This window comes from Nilaparvata lugens, chromosome 1 (genome assembly GCF_014356525.2).
Source record: "Nilaparvata lugens isolate BPH chromosome 1, ASM1435652v1, whole genome shotgun sequence".
NCBI classification, from domain to species: domain Eukaryota; kingdom Metazoa; phylum Arthropoda; class Insecta; order Hemiptera; family Delphacidae; genus Nilaparvata; species Nilaparvata lugens.
The window spans coordinates 27037790-27051744 of record NC_052504.1 but is presented as its reverse complement, the minus strand read 5'-3'; the positions used below and the strand labels follow the sequence as shown (position 1 = coordinate 27051744).

General features: G+C 34.6%; 1 protein-coding gene across 1 annotated transcript; it reads right to left on the bottom strand.

Annotated features, from left to right (window-relative positions):
* Positions 1-625: 625 nt before the first annotated feature.
* Positions 626-13245, bottom strand: LOC111056462 (dual specificity protein kinase CLK2). Its single transcript, XM_039423800.1, has 11 exons — positions 12307-13245; positions 10073-10151; positions 9128-9194; positions 8513-8626; positions 7837-7927; positions 5561-5731; positions 4675-4804; positions 3963-4107; positions 2899-3004; positions 1907-2088; positions 626-1730 (listed from the first exon to the last, which is right to left on the bottom strand). The coding sequence occupies exons 1-11, from the start codon at positions 13129-13131 to the stop codon at positions 1727-1729; spliced, it is 1914 nt and encodes a 637-aa protein (XP_039279734.1). The 5' UTR covers positions 13132-13245; the 3' UTR covers positions 626-1726.
* Between the last annotated feature and the right edge of the window lie 710 nt (positions 13246-13955).

Sequence of the window (13955 nt, the reverse complement as noted above, 5' to 3'; positions counted from 1 at the left end):
AATGTGTAATCTAATGACTAGCAACTGATTCACTTGTGGGTAACCACTTGAAAATGTCATTCTTCTTTTGTTATACAAAGACTAGCTCTTCAGTTCATAGTATTTTGTATTACTATGGTAACTATTGTATGTAAAACCTCATGTTCGTTTTAATGAGGATAGACAGTGGTAGAGGAGAGATGAGCAAAATAGGTAAATATAAAAATGATAGATAAGTACGATTTTGCAAGCAACAACTACTTGGACATTGATGTCTGTTTTGTAAAAGAGAAGGTGCTATAAGATTCGTAAACGTAGCCTTCCTTGCAACTAAACTGCGATTCTATGGAGGAACTATATAAGGCATTGAGAACCCTGAGAAATAAGGTTGCGCGGAGCCAGATGATACAAGTAAGTTAACCAGTACGATTGTACTTTCATGCTTAAATACATAGTATTCGTTTCTTTGATGGCAACTGACAAATCAGCATCAAACTTTTGAACGATAATGAGCTTTCTGATTGGACACGGAAAAACCAAAGCTTAGAAGATCGGCCACCCTATACTTTGATAATAAAGTGGTACAACAAGCTGCTTTTGATATGACGGTGGGAGGACACAACGGAAGATAGAATAACTGAGACAAGCTATTAATTTAGTACTTTATAAACTAGAGATCATTTTGTACAAATAAATTACACACTTCTCCAAGAGAAACAACAGTTCATCAGAACAAATAAACAACAAACACATTTCTATTACAGAGTAATCAACTTACAATGAATATCAAACCTTTGACAAGGATCAATAAAAAAATAAGTTATAAAATTTATAATTATTCGAATGAAACTAATCGTATCATTGAAATTAAGGTGACACAAGTCAGACAAATAATATGTTTCCTGCTAGATCCATAATATACATTATAACTATACTGAAATGCATCATAAAAGTGCATTAGTGTTCATAGAAGTTTAGGTATAATTAAGATAATTATTATCAAGACCTGAATAAGCCAGGTCACTCGATATGATTATTATTATTATCAAGAAATATTTTGTCAATAAGTCGCGACCATTGAATAATCTCAATCTCAAATTCTAATACGTAGCATGTTGTCGATTACATCCTATTTAATTGCTTCCTCTAGCAAAACATCATTTCCGATCAACGTTTTCCATCAAAGCGGAGAATATGTTTGACTTATTAATACATGTTTAATTTATCGAGAAAACCTTAAGGGTAAAATCAAGAGAATTCATTTGAGGAAGCAAATAATGTGATGATAAAATATTTAGAATAGATTTGGTGCTTCAAATATTATAGATGATGCATTTCTAATTTGTACAAATTAGATTACAATTTATAAAATTGATAGAAAATTCCTTAATATTCACAATTGGAATCACTTATTCTATCAACCCATTAAAAATGAACAACGACAAGTCAAATCAAGTATAAGCACTAGGTTCAGCTATTTGATCAACACTTGAGCGCATGAGAATAGTAGCCTACATGCTGACATGTTCATTTTGATTCGATAAAAAAATACAACTACTAGATGCACAGTCTTTTAAAGGAAAGTTTACAGTCGGCTATGTGTGTGTGGGGAGGAGCGAGGTGTGGCTGCTGCTCCGAATGCGCGCCTCTCACTCTCTTCTCTTGCCTTGTCACACTCTCTTTCTCTTGCTTGTGGCTAGCTCGAGACCACCATCATCGAGATCACACAGCCCATCATCATCATCACCTAGCTGAAACACCAGCAGCAACAGCTGCAATTAGATAGCCTTTCCCAGCGCTATTCAGCTCGCTCAATTCTATTTAGAAGGATTGTGATAAAGCAGCATTAGAGTAGAGGGGATTAGAAAGGACATGCTAGTAGAGGTAGGAAGTGCCAGCTGGTCAGACTGGCGTTCGCCAGCTTCACCTGGAGAGAGAGTGGCTTCGCTCGCGGTCGGCGCCGAGGCGCTTGTGCACGGGGATCTTGTCGAAGAAGCGGTGACGCATCGCCTCGCCCAGAGTGATGCGTTGTGTCGGCTCGTACTCCAACATCCGAAATATCAGGTCGAACAGGTGGCCATGATCCTCATCGTCAAGTGCCTTGTACCTCTGCAAATAACAAATTAACCAGTTGGTCGCAACTTGGAAAAAAGTATAGTCATAGTTCTATAACTATATTATAATAGTGATAATCATCGATGAATAAATAAAATATAGAATAAATTAAAACATTTTTGTGAATAAATTCGTTAGTAGATTATTCGTAAGTAGTAACTATTATTATTAAAATTAGCTTCATGAGGTAGCAACCAAAATCTCAATAATTATGGAGATCTAAATAGATTATTACTACTTATATAATATATATGGTATAATTTGATTTCAATTAACAAAATTTGTTTTTGTTGATTTCACTACTTGTATAAAATGTCATATAATATGTAATATGAGAAGAATTTCAATAAAGGAAAAAGAATGATTATTATTATAACGAAATCCTCTACTAACGAATTTAGTCTCATGCAATGTTATAATTGAACGAGCGTCAGCGAGTTCTCACTTTTGACCAACTGAAGGCCAAAATTGTTGTCCGTCTGTTTGTATCTTCTACAATAACTTTGAAAGAATTGTTTCATCATGTTGCTTCGAATATCTAACGGAAGAGTTGATCAAAGGCCGCACTCACACATCAGTTAGTGAATGCCTTACCACAGACTTCGATACCCACATTGTATGAAATTTTTCATCAAAGTATTTTTTCATAAAAATATCTACTATAATGGCAACCTAATTTTCATCTATTACTTAAGAATATTAAATTAGTTTTAAAATCACATTCGCCGGGCCCCAGGCGTGCACATTGCCAATTACAGATTTCAGTACTGAATTATGAATAAAATAATGTTGACTTGAACTTACATTTAGAGGTTTGCAGTTCTCTCGTACGTATCGACCTGGGCCAGATTTCTCGTCCCACTCAAGTTTGCCATGATAGAAATATTTTGTCTTGCTTTTTCTTGCCATCCTGGAAAAATGTATTACATTTTTAATATCTACGTAGGTGACCTTACAAAATATATGATTTTACAACAATTCAACTGATAAATTCACATGAATATAAATAATGTAATAAATCGTGAGCTATTCTAGAAAAGACTGTTTGAAGAAAATTGAATAATTCAAGTGGATTTATATTCTTCAACCTTAGATTAGAAAATAATTATTTTAAAATGTGTTAACTGTTTAATAATTGATATCGGAAATAATTCGGAAATGGGATAGTTTGTTTTCAGCCCAAGAAATCGAAAATAATGAGCTTGTTAGGGGAAAAAAGAAAAATAAGATAATATCGTCAACTGGAAAACAAGAAAATCATTTTTTAGCAAAAAGCATGAAGACGAAATAAACATTTCACCGATATAAATAAAAAATTAACTTTTACTTCATAGGACTACTACTATTATTGAGATTACATAAAAATCAAGAAACTTACCCTTTTCACATTTTATTAAAGCATAACATGTTTTCATTGATAGCCATTATTATAAAATTTATAATAGAATTTTAAAATTTAAAATAGCATTTGAAAATGGCTATCATTAGTCAAAAAATTTTATGCATTAATAAAATATAAAAAGGGTTCTTGATGATTTTTATTTAATTTTAATGAATCAAGTAATATAAATCAACTATTCTAGAAAAGTTTCATAAGAAAATGGACCAATTTATTTAGATTTATATTTCTTCAACCGCCGATTACATTACAATATAGACCTAATAATTGAAAATTCGTTGCTTGTTTGATATATAAAGTGGCAACAATTCGGAGATGGATTGGTTTGTTTTCAACCCGAGAAATGAGAAATAATGTGCTTGTTAGAACTGCAAATGACAAGTAAAAATATAAAATGTTGTCAACCCTATAATGAGAAAATATGGCTTAGAAAAAAAAATGTCAATGGAAAGCGTTGAGTGTGTCATACCTGTATGGAATGGTTCCAAGTATACGCTCCATCATAGCTAGATGTTCTCTGTTATCATGCGTTTGGAATAATGTGATTCCAAGGTAAAGTTCAAATATGATACAGCCAATAGACCACACGTCGCAAGGTTGAGCCCAGCCAAGTTCTACAAATTAAACAAATACATGAAATGAATTGAAAAAATTCTTTATTAGGCGGAGTTAGGACTTTTAAGTCCTCTCTACCACTCAACCTCAAATACAATACATCAGAATTTTCCTACTACCGTTGCACCATTTTAGTGTTGAGTATGAAATCTTCAGCATTGCAATAATAGATCAATATTGACAAAGGAATTGGGGGGAATGTTTGGAACACAATTTTTGACTTTACAGCTTCATTGGGACTTGTTAGGAGGTGAACATATCAAAAGTCTCAATCCATAACTCTTGTGCTAGAGGGATGAGTGTGGTATCAGAGTCCCATATTTGATCTTAGTCCGTAAGATACATATTTTTCGAGATATGTGCGAAAAACAAGAAATGGTTCCTTTAAATCCCCCACCCACTTAATACAGTGAGTACTTTTTATATGTTTACCTCCTTACTACCCTCAACAGAGCTACGGGTCAAAAATCCTTAATTGACTAGACTTTAGTTTATAGTTTGAGAAGTGTAGAGAATGTATTGCAAGATTGATGACTACAGAAAGAGAATCAGATGCACGATCTTACCTAATATGACTTCGGGTGCCCTGTAATGCCTTGTGGATACAATGGTGCTATGGTGTTCATTGTCAAATGTCGCGCTTCCAAAATCGATCAATCTCACATCCGTATTTTTCACTCGTCTCACGTCACGCTTCTGTAAATGAAAAAAGAAAAAAAAATGGCTAAATTAGTTACATTATCAAGAAAACAAACTATAATACTTTTCTAAGCTGGTTCTTATATTACCAATGGTTCACTTCTGAAGTTTCCAATACTAATAATTTTATCAAACTTCAAATACCTGTATATTCGATATCAAGTAATTGATTAATGTGCATTAGCATTATTATTAAATTACTGCTCGTAAGGTGCAATTCCTTAAGATGCTCTAGCCTCTATAAATTCCTTGGATTCGATGATTCATTAGATTTGACTCGTAAAAGCAATACAGTAGCCAACACTTCTGATTCATCTGCCGCTTTGACGTTCATAAAAATCTTGCTCTAGCAACGACAACTCTAGCCGCGTGGTTAGAGCCGTCACTAAGGAATTGCACCTTATTTAATGTGAAAAATGGTATTTTGTTTCTGCTGAGCTCTAAGAAAAAATATTCACTGAACCATCTTGGAATTTACAAAGAATAATTACAGTTAAAATATGACTTGCATATCGAGTTATATTCTCCAAATTAATATTAATCACTGATAATGAAGATCGAGGAGCATTGTGAAATTTTTGTTACATCCAGAGTTGAAACTGGTTGAGAAGACAAAAAATATAATATTATTGGATAATCTCAGAAAAAGACTTGTAAGCTTCATGTTCTCTTGTAATACCACTTTTTGTTAACATTGTCTACTTTTTATTTATGGATTTGTACGAAGAACTAATAAATAGACATAATATTCACCTTTTTGTTATTGTAAACAACATCGTAGTCTGAGTCGACAAAAAGGATGTTCTCCGGTTTGAGATCAGTATGCGTCAGCTTGTTATCATGAAGGAATTTCACCGAATAACATAGCTGATAAGCCATGTGGCGGACCTGCTCCAGTGTGTACGGCTGGTAGTTATTGTCTTTCTGCAAGTCACAAAAATAATATTGTATGACGATGAAGAATTGAATTATAAAAATCTCAGCATAATTAGATATAGAATAGTACATTACATTGAAAACCAAGTAATAAGGATAACTGATTAACAGTCAGTTTAAGAAAGACAGATATTAATGGATGATAATAAATTATTGTAATTTTTCTTAATCTGTTCAATTGAATAAGTACTTGTAAACTATTTTAATTTGAATTCAAGCCATAGCTCACATTTCTATTGTTTTACGGGATTCGAATAACAAGAAAATTATTTTATACAACAAATAGAAAAATTAAGCTGTAGGATTTAAGCTGAAAAATTGAGTGAAATAAGTTTGTTCACAAAAATATAACTTCAAGTTTGTAAAATATTTTATAGATGAAATGAATAAATAGATACAGTATTAGAAACATAGACGCCAACCATTCAAATTATGGCCGTGTTTATTTGCTCACAGTGATTTTTAATGAGAGATTCCAAAGAGAAAACTGAGCAAACGGTTGAATCCGAGTTATTTTAAGGGTTCTGTAAACACATTTATGAGAGGAAGATAGGATGAAACAGTAGGTGTGTGAGTGTGTGTTCACACACACATACAACGATCTTGGTTGAGATCCAAAAATAAAATCGGGTCTTGTGCTGTTATATTGAACTAAATTCTGCAACCTGCCATTCTCGTTTTCATTCAGTACTGCGACATTAGTTGGCATTTGCTAGAACAACATTGTGCTACATATCGTTATGTTTCAATAACACACTAAACAAAGAGCACTCCAAGAATAGTCTTCAGAACACTCATAAAACTATAAACGAGTATTTTGTTGAGCTTCAAAAGTTATTCGAAACTGTCAAAAAGCAACACTGGAATGTAACTTATTGAGCTTTCAAGTTATTCAATCCATTCTCTTCGAAGAAATACATAACAACATCGTATATACATCACTCGTTCATCAGTTAAAGGATTAATAGAAATCGAATAAAATAGATTTCAACACCGTTCAAATGAATACATAATTTTTTATTTGAAAACAATAAAAAACCCTAATAATTTAAATGGATTGGATGAGACTTTTCTCGTTAGATATATTACGAATAGACTTTCGTTAGATATTAAGAATAGAGTCAAGTATTTGAGTCTTCTGAATATTGAGACTGAAGTGTTTTTTCTTGGCACGGGTAGCAGAATCAGTGAACGTGATTTTCGGCTATTGGGACTAAGTCGTAATGAGTGAAAAAATACTGGCTGAAGATATACATGTCAGTTTTATTATTGCCAAGGGAATTATAAATGCGCTTAAGAGCGGGATACTGATTTAAACAGTAAATAATGAGTACATGAGTTTTTATAATTTATTGCCTTCTTTCTCTTCCAATGGTATTTACATCAGTTGTCATCTGTGCCAGTACATAAAAAATCCATGCTATCAAACTGCAGAAGAGTGAGTATACAAGAGATTTTCATTACCAAGCCCAAGTTACCAACGAAAAAAATAAGGTATTGGAAAAATCGAGACAATAATTTCAATGTCAATGTGTTTATGTAGTGATTCTGAGAGGAGGGACTAGAAGTGGGGGATCAGGTGAGTCATTTATTATGACGACGATTGCTACTTTGCCAAGAATGAATATCGACAATCTAAATTCAGACACGATGGCCGAACACTCTAAGCAAGAGCAGCAGCATATAGTTATAGCTTACCCGCCGCGTCACCGTCACAATAACAGCTTTGTCTTCAAAATTCACTTATGCAGCAACACCTTCTAACTAACATTCGCAGAATAGCATAGGCCTACTCTTCATTGCTTATATTTATATTTTTATCTAATTGTTTATTCATAGTGGTAATTTTGTTTTTCTTTTCTTTTTAAATAAATGTTATTACTATTTCATTTCTATTTCCAATTATTTTATGATTATGTGTTTCTGTCTCTTTTGAATTAATAAATAAAAATATTCGAAGAGATAACCTATAGTGCCAAGGATAAATTTCAGAATAAAACAGAAAAAAATCGTCATGCTCTTTGTCAAAAATTTGTGAACAACCAAACCAACTAATGAGTCTGAAAAAGAGTATAATAGAAGTTGGTACTTACTAGAAAGTCAAACACACTCAGTCCAAGCATCTCGAATGCAATACACATATGTCCATGGTAATCAAACCAGTCCAACATCTTCACACACAAACTGAAAAAAAAAGAATAAAAACAACATTTATCTAATGACAACACAACAAACATTATAGAATAATAATTACAACGTTTATACTGATAAGCCAAACCTGCACCCATATAAAAAAAATTGAAATTGACAGAAAATGTCTAAAAGGAATAAGATCTTACACACGTCTCTACATCAAAAACTTCTTAGTTCCATGACTCGATTTTTATTCTTCATCTCCTGATTTATATTTCATAGAAGCGCATGAAAGTTTGCTATTTAAAAAAAATGTTTTATATTACATACATAAAGCACAGACAAAATTTTTGATGAGAATGCTATTTTATTTTCTTCAGAGAATAAAAAATGAGGGTTTTCGTCTTCTGTTGCGTTTATATTAAAGTTATGAAAAAATATACAGACCGAACTCATTTTCAAAGTAATTTATTATATTGGAAAAGTGAAAAATTGACTTCTTAGCATGAAAAGAAGCATTAAATATTGATTTAGGAAAAATTTCTAGTTGAGTATACAGCTTTAACATTTATTACATTTAATGTAATACAAAGGAATTTATTAATAAACATTAAGTAGAAAGAAACAAAAACTTACTGTTTGCCATCAGGATCTTTTTCAGCAATCTTCCTCAAGGCATTTATTTCTAGTTTAGCTGCCTCTCGATATTTTTCAACATTCTTGATAATTTTCAAGGCCATTACGTGATCACTGTAAAATAAAAATTGATTTGCTTTCTCAAAATATTTCAACTGGTGTAGAAAATTCTCACAACACTAATATAATAAAGTTTATTTTAATATAGGTTCCGATTACTTTTCATGTTTCATTGAATGTGAAAGTGAAAGTTGAAAGTGAAAACATATTATTTTTACAATTCTAGTGAAATATGAGATAATATTGGTTTGTACATCTATGATGTGTAAAATAAAATTATAGATAAATAATCAATTAGGTCTGAATTTTTTAGTGACTAGTATAATAATTGAACAACTACGAATTAATAATTGTTACTATAAAAATTCGAAAAAAATCATCGATGTGGAAGTATGAATGCTTTCCACAAGCATTAATAATTTTACTGATTACTCAGTTGGATTTGAAAGCAATTGGATTAGGATTTTCATGTAAGTTTGGATAAACAATAAAATTGGTAATTTTGGACGAAAAATATTGGACAATTTGAAATTTTAACAATAGCCTATCACTTACTTTTGCAAATCTTTGATCTTCACAACTTTTCCAAACGTTCCTTCACCCAGAGTGGCCAATACTTTATCTGCAATAGAAATAGAACACACCGATTAGATATTCTGTTAATGATTCCCCGAACTAAAATTGTGAGAATCATTTTTCATGCAAGGTGTAAATCAAAATGAGTCTAAGAATAATTTTATACCCAAATTAGTAAGAAAACTAGCTATAATTCTACTTCATAATAGAAGCTCATTCCATTTTGAAAAATGAGACAATAAAATGAATCAACAAAAATAACTAGATTAATAAAGAATTCTATAGAAATGAAAACTAACAGTGACTTGACTTATGAAAAGGTGTTTTCTGTTTCAACCAATATCAATCAATATAGAGAAAACATTCTACTCAATGTTCTCTGAAGCAGAAATATTTTTCCAATTCGGAAGAGCCAAATAATTGACATGATTTCAACAAAGCCCTTGCAAAAATAAAAGAACACAAATATATTTTTAATCTCCTGATAGTTTTCAAAGATTCTAACTAATCAGTAATAACTCATTGAGGAGTGTTTTTAGATTATGAGAGAATGAATATGTTATTAAAATATTATTCAAACTAATAACTCATCAAATTAACTCATTGAGTTCAAAGTTTGATGATTCCAGACTAAACAAGTAGCCTACATGTACACATGTATGCAGGTAGCCTACAAGCAGTATACATGAAAATACGGCTTGTAAGAATAAAACTAAAAAGTTATGTTCTGATCTGAAAACAAAATGTACATGTCAACTGCTTCGATTGGTGAAATGACTAAAACAATAATTACTGGTCAGTCATTCATGCAGTGGGAATGACTGACGTTACAAGATCCCCCCCTCCCTGCCGGCGAGTCAAGACAATGGCAGTACTGCATTTGCATTACAATGTACATTACTAGGACAAGTGTGTGTCACGAACATCTGTCTTGAAGCACATCGCCATGCCGGTAAATCAGGTGGCCATCTTCGTCGTCTTCAATGGATGGTGCCCTTGAGCTCTACAGTTCGCATCCGATCCGATCCGCCAAGTCACCGACCATGTCACCACCACATCATCCAGCCAATCACATCCAGAGCAGAGCAGAGCAGAGTACAGCAGAGCGGTTGCCGTAGTTGTCGTAGAGTGGCAGGGCAGTGAATTCGACCCAACGACCAACAGGTGAAGGTCCAATAATCATAAGACAAAGGGAGAGGGCAAACGGTTGCCAAGTTAACAACTTGCACAAAAGATACAGACATTGTTCTTTCTATGGGTCATAAAACACAATGCCAGTAAGTATTTACACACAACATACATCAAGACAACAATCATCAACATTTTAAATAATAAATCATTAGAAAACAATCTGGTTTTCTAAAAATTTAGCGAGGAAAAATGGGTGGTACACATATATACGTTCAATAGCAGCAATTGATAAAGCTCTGACTCTTGTTTGACTAGTAACCAGCCACCACCGCATACCTTCTATTAATAATTCGGTAGAATCACCATAATTTGGAAAATCAGTGGACCTTTGCTTATATTGACAGATCTCAAGTTGAATTTTTACAGCTTGTGGGATCAAAAACATACTCACTAATTTTAATAATTCCTAATCTTAACTTAGTTGTACCGTCATTCTGGTATGATATAACATTATTACAAGTTTGATGAAAATAGAAACAAACAAATCTTGACTTGAATAGAATACAACATTCATGTCTGAGCAAATTTCAAATAGAAAACCAACAAAAACAAGAATTATCTTTCAATTCTCATAACTTGCTTTACCTTCAAGCTCTATTCACCAACCGATTTTCTTGTGGCTCCCTATTTTCCTCATCCATGATCTTCGCATCATTCACCTAGTTCTTCATCATCATCATCTTCTTTCTCCTTGATGGTGTTGTTTTATTAGTTCGTAAAGATGACTACTAGAGACACGCAATTGATTTGGCTCGGGCAACTGGCTGTTGGCAGACTGCTAGATGCAAATTCCTGCAATGCTCAGTCAATTCAAACACACCAACAAAATTGGGCTCAGACATGTATGAAGTATTCTACTATCATTTGACCATCCATGGAAAATATGCTCTACAAAAAGGCGATCCCACAAGCTAAAAATAAACTAATCCACGACTAAACTAACATAACATGATCGATTATATAATATTTTTTTATCATGATAGCTTTATTTGAATTTATTAGTATTATAGCTTTGATTCGATTATATTAATTGTATTATAAGTTGTGATTCAACATAAATAGTAGTGAAATTATATTATACTATGCTATATCACTGGGTTGTAATTGCATCTGAAATAGTCATCATCCAAAGAAATATGTATGAGCTGGCGAATGTAAATTCAACATTTTTATCATATTTTCAAGATAGAAATCGGAAGCCATTTCATAGCCTATCAAGAGAACAAGAATATAAATCATTTGAGTTGGAAGAAATGTCTAGTTGCGAATGATAGAAATAGTATGAATAAAAGAGCTTATTTGTGAATATTGTACAACACATTTTTAGACAAATCATTAATTTCATTTCTTGTTAACACTTTTGAATAAGAGATAAGATAACGGTAAGACTAAATGCACGAGTTATTATTTACGATAACCATAATTCACACTGGAAAGCCAAATACTTTTGTTAATCCAACAGGCATTTTACCAGGTACACTGGTGTACCGCAGAATATTAACCTTTTCATGGTTCAAGATGAAAAAGAAGAAATAATATTAATAGCAAATTCTAATAATATAAATGAAATTTAAATGTGAGTTTTGCCATTTTAAATTTAATCCAATTGATGTAGGGACTGGTTTCATCGTGGATGATTCCTAATTTCAGAATTTTGCCAACTGGTGCAATAACTTTTCACTTGCATTGTTCGTTTCATTGGAACCTCAAGCTATTCACTTCACAACCTACAGACCATTTCCAAAGCATTGTTCTATAGGCTTCATTCTCTGTCTCTTACGGGAGAAGAAATCTAAATATCAAAAACCAATTTCAGATTTTCAACACGATAAAATAGAATATTCAACAAAACAGCCCACTACTTGTTTTACTGTTGAGCCAAGCTAACCTAACCAAACATTGGTTGAGCAATTTTTGGCAAAGTGCCAAAATAATAAGATATAGGGGCGTAAGTTGTGGCAACTTACAGGGGAGAGACTTGTGGAGGCGGCGGCGGAGGCGGAGGCAGCACTAGCAATGGCAGTGTTGGAGGCCGAAAGATAGGAGGAGTACTTCTGCTGGCACTTGGCGAGGGCGCTGAGGGGCGCAGTTGATGGCTGGCTAGGCTCATCTTTCGCAGTGCTCGTGCTACTTGTGTACTTCTGAATAAGGCTTTGGATTTCCTTTCGTTTGGCCTCGCGCTCGCTCAGTGGCTGGTCTGCACCATCAGGCTCACTGGGGGTGAGTTTGATGGTGGTGGTGGTGGTGGTGGTGGTGGTGGTCGGGGAGAGAGTGGCCGCACCCGGCGGGGGGACTTCACTGTGGGGCGCGCGCAGGGGCCGCTCCTTGTGCGGCTGGAGTCGAGCTTCCGACTTGCCACTCTTGTAGCGTGACAGGTCACGGTGACCAGTCCTGAAAGGGGTCTTTTCACGAGGTGCCGGCACCTGTGCTGCATAGGCATTCTGCGATAGATAGATTGTAGTGGCGGATTTGGTGAGGGGATTGGCTGCGGGAGGCGAGTTCTCACGTGTGGCCTTCCTCCTGTCGGAGGTCAGGTAGGTGGAGTGACCCCGGGCGGGCACAATGGTGGTGGGGCCGGTGAAGCGACGCCGGTGCCGCGGCGAGAGAGGCGGAGGCGGTTCGTCGACAACGGTGGAGGGACCGCGAACGCGGGTTGTCAGTCGCTGCAGCAGGCTGGAGCACGAGTCGGTGAGCAGACGACTGACGGACACGGTCGACGAGCGGGCGTACCTGGTGCGTCGGGTCGTCGCCGAGCCGCCATCGGTCGCGGTCGTCGCCGGACGGGAACTCATCGCGACTACTGCCACTAGGCCTGTGACCGGCAACCGGACCCTCGTCTTGCCTGGCTAGTGCCAAGTGCCCGCACTATAAATACTCACTTCGTGGGCTACGGTCGCTCCGATTGCGACGTCTCTTCTCACTTGGACAAACCCAGCCCCAGCCCCAGCCCCATCCCCTGCCTCCTCTGCTATCTGACCTTGTTAGCCCCCAGCCCCCTATGCTCAACAACCTTTTTCCTATTACCAACTGATGATCACAACAATTATTGTAGAAACAACACAATACATTTCAGGTGACAAATTTCCGGTACAAAAAAAAGAATGAAGCAAGGCAATTGAGTTGACTATTACTACAGACCATTGGAAACAACATAAAGCCACCTAATGGGTTGGTTTTAATGAGTTTTTATACAATAAAAACTCCTAATATATATAACAAAATGATTTTATGTTTAAGAACTCCTCATGAGTTTTTATATATAGCCTAATAGCCTGTCATAAAAAAGGGATGAAAATTGAAATTTTTCATAACTGAATTGCATAAATGTATAAAAATATGACTGGGATTAGTGCTTAATTGAACTGAAATTCACAAGCAATAAATATTTATTTCTTACTCAAGCAATAAATTTCTATTTTCAGGTAAAGAAATTCAATGACTGTTGGACAACAAGATATTACTGTATTCCAGCCTTCAAAAATGTATTATTTCGCCTATAATGATTCAACTTTTTCATAATTATATTTTAAACTATACAGTGCGGCACTCGTTCAATACTTTTATAACCGATAGAATCTTTATTTTCGGAGAAAACTCCATACATATTTCTTGAATG